Source organism: Oryctolagus cuniculus, chromosome 18, assembly GCF_051225735.1.
Source record: "Oryctolagus cuniculus isolate XC-2025 breed Fujian yellow rabbit chromosome 18, ASM5122573v1, whole genome shotgun sequence".
Classification (NCBI taxonomy): Eukaryota; Metazoa; Chordata; class Mammalia; order Lagomorpha; family Leporidae; genus Oryctolagus; species Oryctolagus cuniculus.
Window position 1 is genome coordinate 68,218,555 of NC_142884.1, and position 22,087 is coordinate 68,240,641.

Here is a 22,087-nt window from a genome sequence, read left to right on the forward strand (position 1 = left end):
TCTTGTCTGTGCGGCTAGGAGCCTGGTCATGGAATTTTTTTTAAAGAGCTACTTTTTAAAAAATTTTGTTTTATTTATTTGAAAGTCAGAGTTACACAGAGAGAGGAGAAGTAGAGAAAGAGAGAGAGGTCTTCCCTCTGATAGTTCACTCCCCAATTGGCTGCAACAGCTGGAGCTGCACCGATCTGAAGCCAGGAGCCAGGAGCCTCCTCCAGGTCTCCCAGGCGGGTGCAGGGGCCCAAGGACTTGGGCCATCTTCTACTGCTTTCCCAGGCTATAGCAGAGAGCTGGCTTGGAAGTGGAGCAGCCGGGACTAGAACTGGCACCCATATGGGATGCCAGTGCTTCAGGCCAGGGCATTAATCCGCTGAACTACAGCGCTGGCCCCTGGTCATGGGATTTAGCCACAGGAGAATGATTTGTTTATAACTTCAGCAGAAAAAAAAATCTCTAAAAAATGTGTTCCTTTCATTTCAACGTCTGCCATGGCCAGGTTGTTTTGTGTGTGTGTCTGTGTGTCTCTTTGTGCACTGATTCTCAAGTGGGAGCGAACTGGGGGCTGCTGCATATCAGATACAATCTTTTTGCAGGGTTTCGAGGACTGCTCTTGAGGGGCTGCACTTTCCCTGAGAGCCATTGTTCCAGATTAAGGAGCCAACTTTCCCACTGTGTAAACTCATGTGAGGTAGTGGTCACGCTGGTCAGTAGCATGTGTTGTGACAATAAGACTCTGCATTCCTTTTTCCAGTATTTTCCTTCTACTCTCACAGCTGGCTTTTCCCTGATCTGGGTGGACTCTTTTGGGGATGATTTGGGTAGATGGGGCTAAGGAGGCCCCAAGGGGCCTGGCCATATCACACTTTGCTCTCACTGGGACACAGAGGAGGAAGGTGGAGACCCGCTTCCCTCTTTAACCCCACCTACCCAAATCCACCTCCTGTGTTTTCATCAGAGGCCTGGCTGTGGTTTCTGTCTTTCACATACTCATTAGTCAGGTCGAGGCCCACTCTGGGAGCAGACCCTGCTCTGACTTCAGCATTGCACTGAGTCAAGGTGATGTGCCTACAAGCAGCTCAGATGTGAATTAAGTCACCACACACCAGTACCATGTGCTCCTGCTTGCCTAAGCCTCAAAAGCCAGGACCAATGCCAAATACTTCTGGCATTGTTTTCCTACTTAAAATACCCCGCTCTTTTAACTTACTCAGGTTTGTGCTGTGGTCTGATGCTCTCAGAACAGGAAGGACAACCTGTGTGCCCTTTCGTCCTTCTCTCCTTGTTCCCAAGATGTGTTTCTCCACCTGCCACTGATTCTCGCCAGCCTTCATTGAGTGGATGCCACCTCCTGCTACCTGATTCTGTACCTGCTTGAAGCTATTGCCATCCCCCTTGCTGGGAAAGCTTTCAGGGACTGGTTCAGACCTTAACCTGTCAATGCTGTGTTTGGTACCAGTGGTTCATCTTTAGCTTTTTTACGCAATTGGGTTGCTCTGTTTTAAGCTAGTAGATCGATGGACTTGTTTACACAAGTATTTTCTTTTTTTCTGTATTTTCTTAAAGATTATTTATTTGAAAGTCAGAGTTATAGAGAGGCAGAGGTAGAGAGGAGAGAGAGGGAGGGAGGGAGGGAGGGAGAGAGGGAGAGAGAGAGTAGGAGAGAGAGAGGTCTTCCATTTGCTGGTTCACTTCCCAAATGGTTGTGACAGCTGGAGCTGGACCGATCCAAAGCCAGGAGCCAGGAGTTTCTTCTGGGTCTGCCATGCATGTGCAGGTCCATCTTCTACTGCTTTCCCAGGCCAAAGCAGAGAGATGGATTGGAATTGGAGCAGCCGGGACTCGAATTGGTGCCCAGACCAGATGCCGACACTGCAGGCAGAGGCTTTACCTGCTATGCCACAGTGCCGGCCCCTAGAGCTGTGTTGCTGCTAAACTCAGTATTTCAGATAAGGTGCAGCCCCTCAAGAGCAGTCCTCAAAATCCTGCAAAAAGATTGTATCTGATATGCAGCAGCCCCCAATTCACTCCCACTTGAGAATCAGTGCACAACGAGACACAAGTCCTCATGGGAGTGTGTTGCATGTGTGAACAGTGACTGAGACAGAACAAAAAGCAAAAAACAAAAAACAAAAAACAAAACAAAACAAAACAAAACAACAACAAAAAAACCAAACCAAACCAAACCAAAGAAAAACAAAACCAAAACCAAAACCAAAACAAACAAACAAAAAAACCCAAAAACCAACCTGGCCATGGCAAGTGTTGAAATGAACACAATTTTAAGAGATTTTTTTTTCTGCTGAAGTTATAAATAAATCATTCTCCTGTGGCTAAATTCCATGTGAGACTCCTAGCCTCACAGACAAGAACCTCTATATTTCCCCCATACATACATACATACATATATATATAATGGTGAATTTTACAAAATGTAAAATTTTAACCACTTGAAAGTATACAAATGGAGGACACTTAATATAGTGACAATATTTGCAACCTCCATCACCACCACATTTCAAAACATTTTTATCACTCTAAAAGGAAATTCCAAAGAATTAAGGAGTCACCTGTCATTCCCCATCCCCCTAGCTTCTGAAGATCACTTATCTACTTTCTGATTTGAATGGATTTGCCTGTCCTGGAGATTGTATGTTAATGGAGATCTACAATAAAAGTCCTTCTGTAGTAGGCTTATTCCACCAGCAGAGGGCTACCTACATGTTACTTATCTCAATGGTTCATTTCTTTTACTTGATGGATAGCTTGCTTTGTATGGCTATACCGTAATTTGCTTATCCTTTGACCTGTTGATGGGCTTTTGTGTTGTTTGCAATTTTTGGCTGTGACAGACAGAGTTGCTCTCAACATCAGTGGGCAGGTTTTTGAGCTAAGGTCTGCTTTCACTTGTCTAGGGTGAATATCTGAGAGCAGAGGCTATATAGTATGGGAGTGTGGTTTAAGTTTATTTATTTTTTATTTTTTCCCCCAGAAACCTTTTATTTAAGGAATACAAACCATGCATTTCTTAAGTACTACTTTAGGAACATAGTGATTCTTCATACGCACCCTCCAACCCACACTCCTAGCCCTCTCCCACCTCCCTCTCCCATTCCCACCTTTTTTTTTTTTTTACTAAGATCTATTTTGACTAATTTATACACAAATGATTAACTCTATTATAAATAAATAATTCAACAGATAGTATGGATAAAAAAACACTTTTCCTTAATAGTCGAGACAAGGGCTGTTCAAAGTCATTGCCTCTCAAAGTGTCAATTTCACTTCTACAGATTGCTTTTTAGGTGCTCTATTAGTTACCACAGATCAGGGGGAATATATGGTATTTATTTGTCCTTTGAGATTGGCTTATTTCACTAAGTATGATGTTTTCTAGCTTCATCCATTTTGTAGCAAACGACAGGATTTCATTTTTTTTTTTTTACTGCTATGTCGTATTTCATGGTGTATATATTCCATCCAGTCTTCAATTGAGGGACATTTGGGTTGATTCCATATTTTAGCTATTGTGAATTGAGCTGCAATAAACACAGAGGTACAGATAACTCTTTCATTTGTTGGTTTCATTTCCCTTGGGTAAATTCCCAGGAGTGGGATGGCTGTGTCATATGGCAGGTCTAAATTCAGATTTCTGAGGTGTCTTCCACAATGGCTTTACCAGTTTACATTCCCACCAAAAGTGGATTAGGGTGCCTTTTCCCCACATCTTCACCAGAATTTGTTTTCACTGATTTCTGTAAGAAAGCCATTTTAAGGGGGGTGAGGTGAAGCCTCATGTTGTTTTGATTTGCATTTCCCTGATGTCTTGTGGTCTTGAGCATTTCTTCATGCATTTATTGACCATTTGTATTTCCTCTTTTGAAAAATGTCTAAGTCCTTTGCCTAATTCTTAACTGGGTTGTTTATTTTCTTGTTGTTGGGTTTTCTGATCTCTTTATATATTCTGGTTATTAATCCTTTATCAGTTGCATAGTTTGCAAGTGTTTTCTCCCATTCTGCTGGTTACTTCTTCACTTTGCTAAGTGTTTCCTTTGCAGTGCAGAAGCTTCTCAATGATGCAATCCCATTTGTCAATTTTGGTTTTGAATGTCTGTGTCTCTGAGGTCTTTTCCAAGAACTCTTTGCCTATTTCAATGTCTTGCAGGATTTACCAATGTTCTCTAATAATTTCATGGTATCGGGTCATAGATTTAGGTCTTTAATCAATATTAAGTGGATTTTTGTATAAGTTGTAAGGTAGAGATCTTAATATTTCTGCATGTGGAGATCTAGTTTTCCTCGACCCATTTATTGAAGAGACTGTCCTTGCTCCAGGGATTGATATTAGCTCCTTTGTCAAAAATAAGTTGGTTGTAGATGCATGGGTTGATTTCTGGCATTTCTATTCAGTTCCATTGGTCTATCCATCTGTTTTTGCACCAGTACCAGGCTGTTTTGATTGTAACTACCTATAGTATGGCTTGAATTCTGGTATTGTGATGTCTCTGGCTTTGTTTTTGTTGTACAAGATTGATTTAGCTATTCAGGGTCTCCTGCATTTCCATATGAATTTAAGCATCATTTTTTCTGCATCTGGAAAGAATGTCCTTGATATTTTGATTGGTATTGTGTTCAATCTGTAAATTGCTTTCAGTAGTATGGACATTTTGAGGATATTGATTCTTCCAAATCATGAACATGGAAGATTTTTCCATTTTTATCTTCTTCTATTTCTTTTATGTTTTATAATTCTTATCATAGAGATCTTTGACATCCTTGATTAAATTTATTCCAAGATATTTGATTTTTTTGTAGCTATGGTGAATGGGATTGATCTTAGATGTTCTTCCTCAGCTGTGGCATTGACTGTGTATACAAAGGCTGTTGATTTTTGTGTATTGAGTTTATATTCTGCTACAGTAGCAAGCTCTTCTGTGAGTTCCAATAGTCTCTTAGTGAAGTGATTTGGATCAACTATATACAGAATCATGTTATCTGCAGATAGGGATAGTTTGACTTTCTCCTTCCCAATTTGTATCTCTTTGATTTCTTTTTTTGCCTAATGGCTCTGGCTAAAACTTCCAGGACCTGATTGAATAGCAATGGTGAGAGTGGGCATCCTTGTCTGGTTCTAGATCTCAGTGGGGATGCTTCCAGCTTTTCCCCATTCAATAGGATGCTGGCCATGGGTGTGTCATAAATTGCCTTGATTGTGTTGAGGAATGTTCCTTCTATACCCTATTTGCTGAGAGTTTTCATCATGAAAGGGTGTTGTATTTTATTAAATGCTTTCTCTGCGTCTATTGAGATAATCATATGATTTTTGTTCTTCAATTTGTTAATGTGATGTATTCCATTGATTGATTTGCAAATGTTGAAGCATCCCTGCATACCAGGGATAAATTCCAACTGGTCCAGGTGGATGATCTTTCTGATGTGTTGTTGGATTTTATTGGTTAGTATTTTGTTGAGGGTTTTTGTGTCTGTGTTCATCAGGTAAATTGGTCTGTAGTTCTCTTTCTCTGTTGTATCTTTTTCAGGTTTAGGAATTAAGGTGATGCTGACTTCATTGAAGAAGATTGGAGTTAGTTCTTTAGTTCATCGTTAAATGTCTGGTAGAATTCAGCAGTGAAGCCAACAGTCCTGGGCTTTTCTCCTTGGGGAGGGCCTTTCTTACTGATTCAATCTGTATCTTGGTTACGGGTCTGTTTACGTTTTCTATGTCTTCATGGCTCAATTTATGTATGGTTGTATGTGTCCAGGAATCTATCCACTTCTAGGTTTCCCAGTTTGTTGACATACAGCTCTTTGTAGTAATGTGTAATGTAGTAATGTAGTGATGGTTCTTTTTATTTCTATGGTGTCTTTTGTTACATTTTCCTTTTCATTTCTAGTTTTATTGATTTGGGTCTTCTCTTTCCTTTTTTTGGTAGGTTGGGCCAATAATGTATCAATTTTATTTATTCTTTCAAACAACCAGCTGTTCATTTTGCTGATCTTTTATATTTATTTATATATTTATTTTGGTTTCAATGCTCTTCCTCTTTCCCTTCCTCTCCTTTTCTGTTTCACCCTTGGGAGCACAGACATGACCAGCAGAGGAACATGAGCCACATCATCACCAAGAGGATGAACACAACATGCTAAGTATGCTAAGTATGGTAGGCCTGTGAGATGGAAGATGGAAAATAGCAGGCATCACTGGGAAGCTGCATTAGTCCTGATTTACCTTTGCCCAGTGTTCATTTATATATTAAAAAAAAGCAAAATACAAAACAAATCAAGGGGCCAGTGCTGTGGCACAGCGGGTTAAAGCCTCAGCCTGAAGTGCAGGCATCCCATATGGCCACTGGTTCTAGTCCCGGCTGCTCCACTTTCAATCCAGCTCTCTGCTAAGGCCTGGGAAAGCAGTAGAAGATGGCCCAGGTCATTAGGCCCCTGCAGCCACGTGGGAGACCTGAAAGAAGCTCCTGGCTCCTAACTTCAGATTGGCTCAACTCTGGCCATTGCAGTCATTTGGGGAGTGAATCAGCAGATAGAAGACCCCTCTCTTTGTCTCTACCTCTCTGTGTAACTCTTGTCTTTCAAATAAATAAAAAATTAATAAGACTAGTGTCTGCTAATACTAACTGATAGAATTAAAAAGGAGAGAATGATCCAACATGGGAAGTGGGATACATAGCAGACACATAGAATGGCCAATGTCCTAAACAGCACTCTGGCCTCAGAATCAGCCCTTAAGGCATTCGGACCCATCTAAAAATCCCATGAGAGTATTTCAGGCACGGAATGCCAAGACATTGTGGCAAAAAAAAAAAAATCTAGATGAAAGATCTCTGTGAGTGAGATCCCAGCAGAAAGAACGGACCATCAAAGAAAGAGGTACCTTTCTCTGAAGGGAGGAGAGAACTTCCACTTTGACTATGGCCTTGTCTAAATAAGATCAGAGTTGGTGAACTCAGGAGGCTTCCATAGCTTTGGCAGCTGATGACAAGAGCCTCGGGTGATTACTGATGTCATAATTAAGAGTGTCAGTTGTTAAATCAACAACAGGAGTCACTATGCACTTACTCCCCATGTAGGATCTCTGTCCCTAATGTGTTGTACTATGTGAATTAATGGTAAAACTACTACTAAAACAGTACTCTATACTTTGTGTGTCTGTGTGGGTGCAAATTGTTGAAATCTTTACTTAGTAAATACTAAGTAGATTTTTGTATATAAAGATAATTGAAAATGCATCTTGATGTGAGTGGGATGGGAGAGGGAGTGGGAGACAGGATGGTTGCGAGTGGGAGGGATGTTATGGGGGGAAAAAGCTGCTATAATCCAAAAGTTGTATTTTGGAAATTTATGTTTATTAAATAAAAGTTAAAAAGCAAATCAACAAAAATCACAAAGGATATGGTAGGGTACTTTATTGCTTATTGTTAAACTCTAATATATTTGATTGTAAATAATTCATTATCAAAGTCATTTTGTAAAGGACTTATTTATTAATTTGAGATTTAGAGTTGGAGACAGAGAGAGGGAGAGACAGAAAAGTCTTCTATCCACTGGTTCACTCCCTAAGTGGCCAAAATGGCCAGAGCTGGGCCTATGTAAAGCCAGGGGCCGGGAGCCTCTTCCAGGTCCCCCTCATGGGTGCAGGAGTCCAAGCCCTTGGGCCATCTTTTACTGTTTTCCCTGACCATTATCAAGAAGCTGGATCAGAAGTGGAGCATCTGGGATTTGAACCGGAACCCACATGGGATGCTGACATCACAGGCAGAGGCTTAATCTACTATGCCACAGTGCTGGTCCCTGTTTGGAGAATTTTTGTCACTGATTCAGTTCCATGAATTATTTTCAGTCTGTTTAGGTTTTCTATATTCATGGTTCAATTTTAGTAAGTTGTGTGTATCCAGAAATTTATTCATTTCTTCTAGGTCTTGCAATTTGTTAGCATATAGTAATTTGTAGTAGTCCCTAATGACCTTTTGTATTTTGTGGTATCAGTTATAATTTTTCCTTTTTATCTCTGATTAATTAATTAATTGATTTTTTTACTTAGTCTTGCTATATAGGTCTAGCAATTTTCCGTATCTTTAAAAAAAATCTTCATTTCATTAAGGCTGCATTGTTTTCTCAGTTTCTACTTCATTTAGTTTTTCGCTAATGGTATTATTTCTTCTATTTATTTGTTTTTAAAAAATATTTATTTTATTTTATTTGAAAGGCAGAGTTATATATATAAAGTGAAGGCATAAAATAAAGATCTTCCATCTGCTGGTTCACTCCTCGAATGGCTGCAGTGACCAAGGTTGGGCCAGGTGGAAGCTAGAACTTCATCCTGGTCTCCCGCATGGGTGCAGGAGTGCCTAGAGAGATGGATTGGAAGTAGGGCAGCCAGGACATGAACCAGTGCCCATAAGGGATGCCAGATTGCAGGTGGCAGCTCACCCTGCCATGTGCCATGCCGCAACACTGGCCCCCTTTGCTTCTATTAATGTTGAGTTTGTTTGTTCTTGTTTTTCTAGGTCCTTGAGATATAATGTTAAGTTATATATTTGATGTGTTTCTTTTTTTAAAATCATTTTTTATGTAGGTCCTTATTGCTATCAACTTCTTTCCCAGAACTGCTTTTGCTGTATTCTTTAGATTTTGGTATTAGATTAGTGTTTCCATGTTTAGTAGTTTCAACACATTTAAAAATTTCCATTTTGATTTCTTCAAAGACCTAGTCTTCATTCACAAGCATGTTATTCATTCTCTATGTATTTTTTTGTTGATTACTAATTTTATTCTACTGTGATTAGAAAAGATATGCAATATGATTTCATTTTCCTTGAATTTGTTGACTCTTGTTTCATGGCCCAATACATGATCTATCCTTGAGAATGTTCCATGTACTTATGAAAAGAATGTGTACTTTGCTGCTGTTGGATGGAATTTTCTACAAATGTCTGGTAGGTCCATTTGGTCTATGGTTTCTTTGTTGATTTTTTGTCTGGATGATCTGTTCATCAATGAAAGTGAGGTATTGAAACACACCACTGGCCGGCGCCGCGGCTCACTAGGTTAATCCTCCGCCTTGCGGCGCCGGCACACCAGGTTCTAGTCCTGGTCAGGGCACTGGATTCTGTCCCAGTTGCCCCTCTTCCAGGTCAGCTCTCTGCTGTGGTCAGGGAGTGCAGTGGAGGATGGCCCAAGCCCTTGGGCCCTGCACCCCATGGGGGACCAGGAGAAGTACCTGGCTCCTGCCATCGGATCAGCGTGGTGCGCCAGCCGCAGCGTGCTGGCCACGGCAGCCATTGGAGGGTGAACCAATGGCAAAGGAAGACCTTTCTCTGTCTCTCTCTCTCACTGTCCACTCTGCCTGTCAGGGAAATGCAAATCAAAACCACAATGAGGTTTCACCTCACCCCAGTTAGAATGGCTCACATACAAAAATCTATCAAAAACAGATGCTGGCGAGGATGTGGGGAAAAAGGGACACTAACCCACTGTTGGTGGGAATGCAAATTGGTTAAGCCACTATGGAAGTCAGTCTGGAGATTCCTCAGAAACCTGAAGATAACCCTACCATTCAACCCAGCCATCCCACTCCTTGGAATTTACCCAAAGGAAATGAAATTGGCAAACAAAAAAGCAGTCTGCACATTAATGTTTATTGCAGCTCAATTCACAATAGCTAAGACCTGGAACCAACCCAAATGCCCATCAACAGTAGACTGGATAAAGAAATTATGGGACATGTACTCTATAGAATACTATACAGCAGTCAAAAACAATGAAACCCGGTCATTTGCAACAAGATGGAGGAATTTGGAAAACATCATGCTGAGTGAATTGAGCCAGTCCCAAAGGGACAAATATCATATGTTCTCCCTGATTGGCGACTACTAACTGAGCACCAAGGGGGAAACTTGTTGAAATGAAATGGACACTATGAGAAACAGTGACTTGATCGATCAGCTCTTGTCCTGATGGTTGATGTACAATGTAATACTTTATCCATTTTAGTATTTTTTTTTCTAGTACCATTGGTTGAACTCTGTAATTAACACACAATTATTCTTAGGTGTTTAAATTTTAACTGAAAAGTGATCCCTGTTAGGAATTTGGAAAACATTATGCTGAGTGTAATAAGCCAATCCCAAAGGGACAAATACCACTTGTTCTCCCTGATAGGTGACAACTAACTGAGAACCAAAAAGGAAACCTGTTAAAGTGAAATGAACACTATGAGAAATGGTGACTTGATCAGCCCTCACCCTGACTGTTGATGAGCAACTTAATATGTTATCCCTCTTAGTATTTTTTTTTTGTTTTACTTAATACTTTTGGTTGAATACTGTAATCAATACACAATTATTTTTAAGTGCTGAAACTTAACTGAAAAATGATTGCTGTTAAATGTAAGAGTGGGAATAAGAAAGGGAAGAGATGTGCAATTCGGGACATGCTCAAGCTGACTTACCTCAAACGGTAGAGTTAGAAACATACCAGGGGATTCCAATTCAATCCCATCAAGGTGGCATGTACCAATGCCATCTCACTAGTCCCAGTGATCAATTTCTGTTCACAATTGATCATAATGATAGGACTAAGAACCAAAGGGATCACATAAACAAAAATAGTGTCTGCAAATACTAGCTGATAGAATAAAAAAGGAAGAGAACGATCCAACATGGGAAGTGAGATACACAGCAGACCCATAGAATGGCAGATGTGCTAAACAGCACTCTGGCCTCAGAATCAGCCCTTAAGGCATGCGGATCCAGCTGAAAAGCCCTTGAGACTATTTCAGGCATGGAAAGCCAAGACACTCTGGGGAAAAAAAAAAGAGGACCTAAATGGAAGATCTCTGTGAGTGAGATCCCTGTGGAAAGAACGGGTCATCAAAGAAGGAGGTACCTTTCTCTGAAGGGAGGAGAGAATTTCCACTTTGACCATGGCCTTGTCTAAATATGATCAGAGTCAGTGAACTCAGGGGGCTTCCATAGCCTTGGCAGCTCATGACAAGAGCCTAGGGTGATTACTGAGGCCATAAACAAGAGTGTCAATTTGTTAAGTCAACAACAGGAGTCACTGTGCACTTACTCCTCATGTAGGATCTTTGTCCTTAGTGTGGTGTCCATTGAGATTTAATGCTATAACTAGTACTCAAGCAGTATTTTTCACTTTATGTTTCTGTGTGGGAGCAAACTGTTGAAATCTTTACTTAATGTGTGCTAAACCGATCTTCTGTATATAAAGAGAATTGAAAATGAATCATGATGTGAATGGAAGGGGAGAGGGAGTGGGAAAGGGGAGGGTTATGGGTGGGAGGGACGTTATGGGGGGGAAGCCATTGTAATCCATAAACCGTACTTTGGAAATTTATATTCATTAAATAAAAGTTTGAAAGAAAAAAAAAAAAGAAACACACCACTATTACTGTGTTGGAGCTTAACTCTCCCTGTAAATCTCAAAATACTTACACTGTGCTTATTTTGTAAACTGAGTGCTCTGGCAGTGGCTGCATATACTTTTAAAAAATAGATTTATTTATTTATTTGTAAGGCAGTTAGAAAGAGAGAAAGAGAGAGAGAGAGAGAGAGAGAGAGAGAGAGAGAGAGAGGTCTTCCATCTGCTGGTTCACTCCCCAGATGGCTGCAATGGCAGGAGCTGCACGGATCCAAAGCCAGGAGCCAGGAGATTCTTCTGGGTCTCCTCCATGGATGCAGGTGCCCAAGGACTTGGCCCATCTTCTACCACTTTCCTCAGCCACAGCAGAGAGCTGGATCAGAAATGGAGCAGCCAGGACTTGAACTGGTGCCCATATGGGATGCCAGCTCTGCAGGCGGCAGCTTTACCTGCTACGCCACAGTGCCGGCCCCTGCATATACATTTACAACTGTCATATCTTCATGTTGAATTGCTCCTTGATCATTATGTAGTGGCTGTCTTTGTCTCTTCTTACAATTTTTATCTTCAAGTCTTTTTTTTTTTTCTGATACCAGTGTGGTTTTGTGCTCATATTTGGCTTCTGTTTGCGTCGAATACCCTTTTCCATCCTGTAACTTTAGCTGGTGTGTGTCTTCACTGATGGAGAGGTTTCTTGTAGGCAGCATATCATTGGTTCTTTTTTTTTAAATCCAGTCATTTTTATCTTTTAGTTGGGAGAATTTAGTCAATTTATATTAAAAATTATTAATGATAAATAATGGCTTAGTCTTGTCATATTTTTATTTAAATTTTTTCTGTTTCTTTGGAATCTCCTTTGCTCTTTTTCTATTGGGTTTTGTATTATCATGTATTTTCATGATGGTAACTGTCTGCCTTTATTTGTAGGAACACTTAAACACCTTTTGTAAGACTGCTCTGACAGTGGTAAATTCCTTTAGCTTTTGTTATCTTGGAATGTCTTTATTTTCCCTTCATTTATGAAAGATAAATTCATGGGGTACAGAGTGGGCATTTGACCTAGTGATTAAGACACTGCTAGGGTTACCTGCATCCCAGATTGGTGTGTCTGAGTTTGAGCCCTGATCTGCTTCCTTTTTTTTTTTTTGTTTTGTTTTTTGACAGGCAGAGTGGATAGTGAGAGAGAGAGAGACAGAGAGAAAGGTCTTCCTTTTGCCGTTGGTTCACCCTCCAATGGCCGCCACGGCTGGTGTGCTGTGGCTGGCGCACCGCGCTGATCCAAAGGCAGGAGCCAGGTGCTTCTCCTGGTCTCCCATAGGGTGCAAGGCCCAAGCACTTGGGCCATCCTCCACTGCACTCCCTGGCCACAGCAGAGAGCTGGCCTGGAAGAGGGGCAACCGGAACAGAATCAGGCGCCCTGACCAGGACTAGAACCCAGTGTGCCAGCGCCGCTAGGTGGAGGATTAGCCTACTGAGCCGCGGCGCCGGTCAATCTGCTTCCTTTTAATGTACATGCTGGGATACTGCAGGTGATAGCTCAAATAGTTAAATTCTTGCCACCCGCATGAGACCTGGATAGCATTCCTGGCTCCTGGATTTGGCCTGGCCCAGCCCGTGGTTGTCGTGGGCTTTTGTGGAGTTAACCAGCAGATGGGAGCTCTCTGTCTCTGTCTCTTTTCCTTTAAAATAAATAAAATAAATTAAAAAAGCTTCACTGGGTAAATATATCTGGCTGGATCTGGTACTGTGGTGTAGTGGGTAAAGCTGCCGCCTGCAGTGCCAGCATCCCATATAGGCACCAGTTCAAGACCCTACTGCTCTTCTTCTGATACAGCTCTGCGCTGTGGCTGGGTAAAGCAGTAGAGGATGGCCCAAGTGCTTGGGCCCCTGTACTGTGTGGGAGATCTAGAAGAAGATACTGGCTCCTGGCTTCAGATTAGTCAGCTCCAGCTGTTGTGGTCATTTGGGGAATGAGAAGACATCTCTCTCTCTCTCTGCCTCTGCCTCTCTGTAACTCTGCCTTTCAAAGTCAAAGAAATAAATAAATACCAAAAAAGAAAAGAAAAATAAAGAAAGTCCTCTACTACCCTTTATATATCTATGTCTATATCTATGTCTATGTCTATATCTATATCTATATCTATATCTATATCTATATCTATCTATATCTGGCTAGTTGTTCTTTTCTCTCAGAACTTGGAATATGTCATTCCGTTCCCTCCTGGTCCGTAAGATTTGTGATAAGAAATTTGCTGTTGATCTGATGGAAGTTCCATTAACCGTAACCTGGCGCTCTTCACTTGCAAAGTTTAGAGAGCTCTGTGTTGTGCTTTTGAGAGGCTGACCTTAATCTGCTATGGTGAGAATCTTTTCTGGTCGTGTCTATTTGGATTCCTAGGGGTCTCCTGTATGTTGGTGTGCGTATTCTCTCCAGTTTGGGAAAGTTGTCAGCAATTATTTTGTTGAATAGGTTTTCTGTGCCATTCTTCTCTCTCTCAGGAATTACCAGCATGTAAATATTAGCTTGTTTAATGATGTCCCAAAGATTTGTTCCTTTTTTCTCTTTGTCTACCTGGAATATATATATATTTTTTTAACAAGCCCATATGCTAAGTTTTATTTATGGCCAAAGTAACATCAAAAGACAACTTGTTTTCCATGCTTCCAACAAAGGGGTGGGGGTGGGGGTGGCCTCCAGCAGGCCCCTGGCTGCTCACTCCCTGGACACCCTCACCCAACCTTCATGTCTCTTGTTCTCAACTTCTGGGCCTGAGGGAGGCGCAGTGCCACTGATGGGAGTGTTGCAGGGCTTGGCGAGAGAAGTCACCAGAACGGTGCTGCCGTCCTGGGAGGCACCTGCCGTGACCCTCTGCCACGCCCCGGTGAAGGTCACGTATCCATGCGCAGGGTGCCACAGGTCTGCCTTCCTCACTCTGCGCCCCCTAAATACAGCTATGGGAAGAGAACTGTACGGGGTAAGGAAGGTCAGCGCTCGCCCACAGCATAGACTCTGAAGGCCTGGCACTTACTAAAAGCTTCATGCGTAGGTCTTGTCCCCACCGTATTTGTCCCACACTGGACTTGAGCAACTCCTGGACTCGGGGAAGCCCCCTGGCTCGTCTGCGCACTCGCACTTCGGAGTGACAGTTGGACCTGTCGTGTCTCTGGAAGAAGTTACTAAAATGACACAATTCCCAAGAAGTACGAAGACATTCTCGTTGTCACTGGCGGGTCCAGCGCCCGTGTGCCCGCCGGTTCCTTATTTAACACGATAAATCCACCTTTAGGACGTGTTCCACATGACAGTTCCCACAGGAAACCGGGAGTGTCCAGTTGCTGGTTTCCCTCCGGTGGCTCCTGTTGCGGGGACAGTCTCCGCCATCTTGGCACCAGGGTGCATCAGGTGGGCGTCGGGAATACCAGGGACGTCCCTGCCCACGGGCCTGGCCCCTGAGGTAGCTGTCCATGCGTCCTTACAAGTCCCTGGAGTGTGTCCAGTCACCTCCCACGTAACTGCACACACCCGGGGGGCTGTGGGCGGGAGGCCGGGCGGGGCTCCCGGTACATTCCGCGGTGTGGCGTGGCACAGTGGTGACAGGCTGGTTTTCTGGTTGCAGGTTATACTGGTCTTAAAAGATTTCAGGACCCTCCGGCATCATCGGCGTCTGGCTGTCGGACCCTTTTGGACACTTCGATTCCGTTCTCTTCTAACTTCCTCTTCGCACAGTCCTGACACGCGCTCCCCAGCAACGTGGTGCTGTCCACGCGCTCCGCATCTGGACTTGGCTGCTTGCAGATCCGCGTGGCCAGGTCCTGCACGTAGCCCGGGAAGTGGGCGAAGCAGTCCCCGTAGGACACCACCTTGATGCCGTGCAGCAGCATGTCCGCCTGGTGCTTGAAGAAGTGGTCCTCGTCCTCCTTGAGCACCAGCATGTAGTGCTCCAGGTCCACCTTGTCCGGCACCGAGTAGAGGAACAGGGCCTGGAAGATCTGGTCACGGAGGGTCTCCCCGCAGCCCACGAACAGGAAGGACTTGGTGCGGTACAAGTTCTGCAGGACTTCCATCACTTCTGGGTCCTGGGTGACATCCTTGTAGCCCGATGGGTCCAGCACCATCCCACAGGGGTCCGTGTACAAGCCGTGAATGTGCAGAGCCCCGTACTTCACGTGGCCTCTTGCCCACTGGAGGACCTTTGTCTTGTCCTTCAGGTCCAGGGACTCCATGGGCTTGTTCTGCTGCTGCCCGAAGAGCTCCAGCAGGTTGTCGTAGTTGGTGGTCAGCACCATGGTGCCCCGGTCCATCAGGCTGAGGATGGACTGCAGCACCGCAGGGTTCTGGATGTACTGCTCCAGGCTGTCGAAGACCTCATCAGGCAGTCCTGGAAGAAGTTGGGTGGGCTTGGTGTCGCCCGTGCGAGGGGACACCTTCCGGATCAGGTCGTGGGCAACAACCAGCAGGTCCTGGTCCTTCGTCACCTTCCTGCGGAACTCGGCCACGTCCCCCGGGTGCAGCACCTCCAGCTGCTCCGCGGCCTCGATGACGGCCTCGATGCAGCTTCTCCAGGAGCACAGCGCGGGGATCCCCGGGGCCACGGCCGCGCTGACCCCGGTCCCGATGACCAGCAGCAGCTCCTGCGGCTGTTTCCGGATGAGGCTTTTCAAAAACTTTCTTGACTTCTGCTCACTTCTATTGGCTGTCTTCTCCACTGACTCCATCTGTGACCCCTGCGGCGCCGCCAGGACGCTCGCTCCTCCCTCCGTCCGCGCGCGCTGCCCCCGCCTCCGCGGCCGCCGGCGTCTCGGGGTCCCTCGCCTGCCGCGCGCTCCTCACGCTCGCCCGGGCCGCCGAGGGCCGACTGCGCGCGCACCTGGGCGGGAGCCCTGTCTACCTGGAATATTACAAAAGACTCATTTTCAAGTTCGTATATTCTTTCTTCTCCTTGATCTAGTCTGTTATTGAGACTTTCAACTATATTTTTTATTCAATTTACTGTGTTCTTAACCTACAAGATTTCTATCTCTGCTGCTGAATTTCTCAGTCATATTATGTATTGATTTCCTAATTTTTTGAACCGTTTATCTGTATTCTCTTAAATCTCTTTGAATATTCTTATTGTTTGGAACTTGTTAGCAGGCATTTTGTCAATCACCTTTTCTTGGTCATCTGATACTAAAGAATTACCCCGTTCTTTTTGGGACACTATATTGCCTTGGTTTTTTGCACCTTGTATGTCCCTATATTGATTTTTGTACATCTGGAAGATTAATTTTTTCTATCACTTTTAAAGGGTGGCTTTCACAGATTGAAGACATTTTTCTGAAGATGTGTCTTCTGTTGTTGGTTTGATCGGATACTTGACTTTAGCCCCAGTTGGACATTGAAGTACAGTCTCCTTATAGCTTCTTTTGTTGTAATGGATGGTAGCATTGGTGGGGGTCCAGGGCACCTCTGGGCCCAGTGAGGTTACTCATATCTGCGGTATGCTCACCCTCAGCTGCTGTCCTTATGTGAAATCAAAACCTCAATACTGATGCTGGCACTTAAATGGGCAGAGTGCACAGTTCCCCTAGCTGCTGTCCATATGAGGTCCCAGAGCCATGGTGCAGGCACTGGCACTGGGGTGGTTAGGGTATACAACCTCCCTGGCCATGGTATGTGCAAGGACCCAAAGCCAGAGGACTGCACTGGCTATGTGAGCAGGCCTGGTGTGTGTGTGTGTGTGTGTGTGCGCACACGCGCGTGTACTATCCTGAGCACATGTGTAGTTCTGAGTAGCAGTGAGAAGGCCAGGCTGGAGTCACTGGGCACTTTGCCCAGAAATCCTACTGTGCGTGGTCCCAGTTATAGCAAGCAATGCTTCAAGTGGTGGGGGCAGAGTCTGAGGTGGGACAATAGGTCCAAATCTGAAGGGCCAGGTACCCTTACTCCTAGGGTCCTGGGTGCAGAATCTCCCTGCTACTCTACACTCCCTTCTAGTGCAGAGCACTGCTTGGTGAGGGTGCTAGGTTCAGGTTCACCACTGCTCTGCTAGATCTAGTGGGAAAAAGGTGCAGCCAGCTGCATTTTTATTTATTTTATTTTATTCTTTGCTACTGTGGTAGAATGTCTGTGCACTCCAGGAATGATGCAGGCAGGGGCTTCTGTCTGCCAGAGCAGTATGGATGCCTACAGGGACACCTTTCTGAAGTTGAGGCTACACTGCTGCAGCCTATACTCTGGGGATGGTGGGGGATGTAATGTGAGTTCCTTCTCTGGATCAAAAATACTGACCCTGAGGTCTCCAGGGAGCTCTCCTGAAGGGACTGCTATTCTGTGGTGCCTGTGGATTCCTCCCGCAGTTAGGATAGCCTGCTAAGATAATTGTGCAGGTGGGTTCTGCCTCGGTCCTCTGCTATCCTCTGCAATGGCAATTCTCCCTGGCCGTTGGTCCCAGAGTTTCAGCTACTTGGTTGCCTTTGTTTCTCTCTCTATGCTGCCATCCTGTTTTTCCATGCCCTACTGTGTTCCCATTATCCCCCTAGTGACAGTGTTCTTTCTCGGACACCCATCTTGAGATGCAATTCTTTGTTAGCTGTTTCGGTTCTTCTCAGTGGAGGAGCGGGCAAACACTGGGCAACTCTATTTGACCATCTTGAAAGTTCTGACCCATTTTTTTTTTATTCAAATCTATACTTTATTCCATGCGAACTTCTTAGCTTTACATTCCAGTTCAGTATGGGTTTCCTTAGGTTTTACATACTGTTAGCTTTTTCAGGTTTCTTTTTAAGTTTATCTATTATTTGACAGAGTTATAGGGAGAGGGGGAGACAGAGAGAGATCTTCCCTCTGCTGGTTCACACCCCAGATGGCCACAATGGCCAGGGCTGGGCCAAGCCAAAGCCAGGAGCCAGGAGTCAGGGGCCCTGGTCTCACATGTGGGGCCCAAGCACTTGGGTCACCCTCTGCTGCCCTTTCCCAGGCCATCTGCTGGGGGCTGGATCAGAAGTAGAGCAGCTGGGACATGACCCACCGCCCATACAGGCAGCTGGCATTGCAGGCAGTGGTTTTACCTGCTACGCCACAACACCAGCCCCTATACATCTAATTTTTAATCATACAAATCATTCATCCTGGTAGGTTGTCTTTTCTTTATTCTGCAGGAGAGAAACTACATAATGTTCAGAAATGTTAGGTCACTTGCCTGAGACTACTCCCTTCACGTGTATTAAAATTGGGACTCCAGCCCGGTCCAGTTTGGCACAGGGACAGAGCTTCTTGCACTCACTGTGGGCCCCTGTTGGCTCCATCTTTGGGTCACCTCTGTAGTAGAGGGGAAGGATGTGGGCTTCTGGACCTCAGCTGAGAATATGCCCTTTGTTTATTTTTTATTTTTTTGACAGTGAGAGAGAGACAGAGAGAAAGGTCTTCCTTCCATTGGTTCACTCCCCCAAATGGCCGCTACGGCCGGCGCTGCGCTGATCTGAAGCCAGGAGCCAGGTGCCTCTCCTGGTCTCCCATGGGGTGCAGGGCCCAAGCACTTGGGCCATCCTCTGCTGCCCTCCTGGGCCACAGCAGAGAGCTGGACTGGAAGAGGGCAACCGGGACTAGTACCCGGTGCCCCAACCGAGACTAGAACCTGGAGGATTAGCCAAGTGAGCCACGGTGCCGGCTCAGCTCAGTTTCTGATCTATGAATTTATGACCTCAGACCACTGTATACCTTTTCTTTAGTACACACGTTGCGGTTTATTCCAGTACGCTTCTTTCTGTAATGATCTGATTAGAGTTCATCTTTCTATTAGACTGCAGTCTCTAGGAGGACAAAGGAATTGGGTCTCCTTTTGTATATTTGTGTCTTCAACAACTGCTGGCATATTATAGGCCTTCATTAATTATTGATAAAAGTAAACGGATGAATGAATGAACAGGGTGATTATTACCCAATAGGACACTGTTTTCCATTTTCCATTCATCTCCCTATTATCAAGCATAGGTAAGACCTAAAGCCCTGGATCAAAATGTAATTTTCTGTTTACATATGAATGAGTAAAATCTAAGAGACTCAATTGTTTCGAGACCCATGCATGTCAGACCAGTATACTCTCCGGGAAAGAATGATGCTGTAGAGAAATCATTTTTCAACTTGGAATGTGATAACTACCTAGGAATAAATTGTTTGGTTAGATGCAGATTAGCTGGCTTATAGCATTCAACTTGTTTCTTCTTACCCTGAATGTTATTTATATTTTTGATATTTCATTAGCAAAAAACAATGTTTTAACTTGATTTGGAGTTCAAAGAACTGATTCAAACTATTAGGCTACAGATTCTTTTCATTATGTACCACTAAGGAGAAATTGTTAGCAATGCATTTATTATGTTTCTTTCTTAACACATCAATTCTTTACCTGCTATGTATAGATTGTGCAGTTGTTGTTAGGAACTGTGCTGTGTGCCAAGCTCTGTGTGTGTCTTACAAAACTGAGGTAATTCCATATAATAGCCATTTATGATATTAACTTCTTTATGTACAGACTGAAATTTAAGCAGTCTTTGATTTCTGGTAAGAGAATACATGTTCATTTATTTCTCTTATAATTGTTTGACCTGCCAATGTCCCATGGAAGGAAATATTATGTAAATTGGAGACAAACTAATAAACAATATTTGTTTTGTTCCAGTAGCTGTGCAGTGAAAACCTGACTTACCATAGATTATGAATCATGGTAGCTGATTAATGCTACAAACCCCTGGTTTTGAATGAGTGTTGGAACAAGAGGGAATGGAGGTTAGAAATTGCCTTTATTGCATTTTTGCCTTTGAATACATCTAAGAGTTTGGAATTTTCCAACACTGTTTTCTGGCCTTTGTGGCTAACATTTCCCTGATGCTATTTGAACGGCATGATGCATTCTTTTTGTCTCCATATACATTTCTGTGAACAATTTGTCTGAGAAGAGAACTTTATTTAATATAAAAACTGGAGAACTTAAAAAGATTTTTTGCCTGCTCAGAAGGATAATTTTCTCAATACTACCTTTCCTTCAGTTAGGTATTTAATTTTTTTTTTTTATTTTAGAGGTAGAGCTACAGACAGAGACAGAGAAGATAGAGAGAAAGGTCTTCCATCTACTGGTTAACTCCCAAATGGCTGCAATGGCGGGAGTTGAGCCAATTTGAAGCCAGGAGCCAGGAGCCAGGAGCTTCTTCTGGGTCTCCCATGCTGGTGCTTGGGCCATGTTACACTGCTTTCCCAGGCCACAAGCAGAGAGCTGGATTGGTAGAGGAGCAGCCAAGAGACGAATCAACGCTCATATGGGACGCTGGCACCACAGGCAGAGGCTTAGACTACTATGCCACAGTGCCAAACCCAATGATGTTTAATTTTACTGTGCTTTTCTGAAGTTTGGGATATTAAGACCTATGACTTTCTGAAGTCCTTACACATAGAATTTAATCTCTACCATTTTTATAATTATTTTGTCTTAGTCTAACACAAATGGAAACTCTTTCCTAACATTTACCTAGAGTCATGCCCACATTCTATTCTCTTGAAAATATTGTTGTATGGGCCTATTTTAAAAGCTCTACTGTTTAAGTAATCAGTGTTCTAGAAAGTGAGGATGAAAAGAGGAGGAGGAATTACCAAATCAATAATATGATATCTTTGTTAAGAACACAAGTACTTAAGTTCTCAGATTGTGTCTGTGCTGCAGGTTCCCAATGAAATGAATAGAGCCAGTGCCATGGCCCAATAGGCTAATCCTCCGCCTTGCGGCGCCGGCACACCGGGTTCTAGTCCTGGTTGGGGCGCCGGATTCTGTCCTGGTTGCCCCTCTTCCAGGCCAGCTCTCTGCTGTGGCCCGGGAGTGCAGTGGAGGATGGCCCAGGTGCTTGGGCCCTGCACCCCATGGGAGATCAGGAGAAGCACCTGGCTCCTGCCCTCGGATCAGCGCAGTGCGCCAGCCACAGCACGCCAGCCGTGGCGGCCATTGGAGGGTGAACCAACAGCAATAGGAAGACCTATCTCTCTGTCTCTCTCTCTCACTGTCCACTCTGCCTGTCAAAAAAAAAAAAATGAATAGAAAAGATACTTCTATAAGCAATTCATTGATTAAACAGGGAAGAGAAATTAGAGCAATATCAGAAATCTCAGTCATAAAACAGGATCCTGGAAAATAACTGAGTAGTGACATTTTGATTCGAAGGATTATTTCATAACCTTGAAGTCTCTAATAAACAGGTTGTCTTAGAGAATAAAGATGATATCAAGACATGTAATTACTTAGAAAGCAGATGTATCATGTATTTATTCTCAGGAATTTCTTTGAGACTGATCTAACAAAAATAAAAGGATAAACACATAGTACACTTGATATGTGAAACAGCTTGCCTTTTACTATATATTTGCTTTATAAATATATTTATATTTTGTGTAAATAAATATTTAATATTTATTGTACAAATTATATATTTACATTATCTAGTATTTTTAAATAAATATTTATTTCTTTGAAAGGCAGTGTTAGAGAGAGGGAGAGGGAAAAAGGGGGGGAGAGAGAGAGAGCGCAATCTTCCATCTACTAGTTCTCTCCCCAAATGACTGCCTGGAATTCCATCTGGGTCTCCCACGTGAGTACAGTGGACCCAGCACTTGGGCCATCCTCTGCTGCATTCCCAGGTGTATTAACAGGAAGCTGTATTGGAAGTGGAGTAGCTCATA

General features: G+C 43.7%; 1 protein-coding gene and 1 long non-coding RNA gene across 2 annotated transcripts in view; one reads left to right on the forward strand and one right to left on the reverse strand.

The window, feature by feature from the left end:
- Positions 1-22,087, forward strand: part of LOC138846579 (uncharacterized) — a 168,224-nt gene that overhangs the window by 93,425 nt on the left and 52,712 nt on the right. The gene's annotated exons all lie outside the window — the stretch shown is intronic.
- On the reverse strand, positions 14,813-16,152 carry LOC100344312 (protein FAM118A). Its single transcript, XM_008257636.5, has one exon. The coding sequence runs from the start codon at positions 16,099-16,101 to the stop codon at positions 15,025-15,027; it is 1,077 nt and encodes a 358-aa protein (XP_008255858.4). The 5' UTR covers positions 16,102-16,152; the 3' UTR covers positions 14,813-15,024.

Excerpts from the sequence above, each read along its gene's own strand:
- LOC100344312 (XM_008257636.5), bottom strand. The coding sequence starts at position 16,101 with ATGGAGTCAGTGGAGAAGACAGCCAATAGAAGTGAGCAGAAGTCAAGA.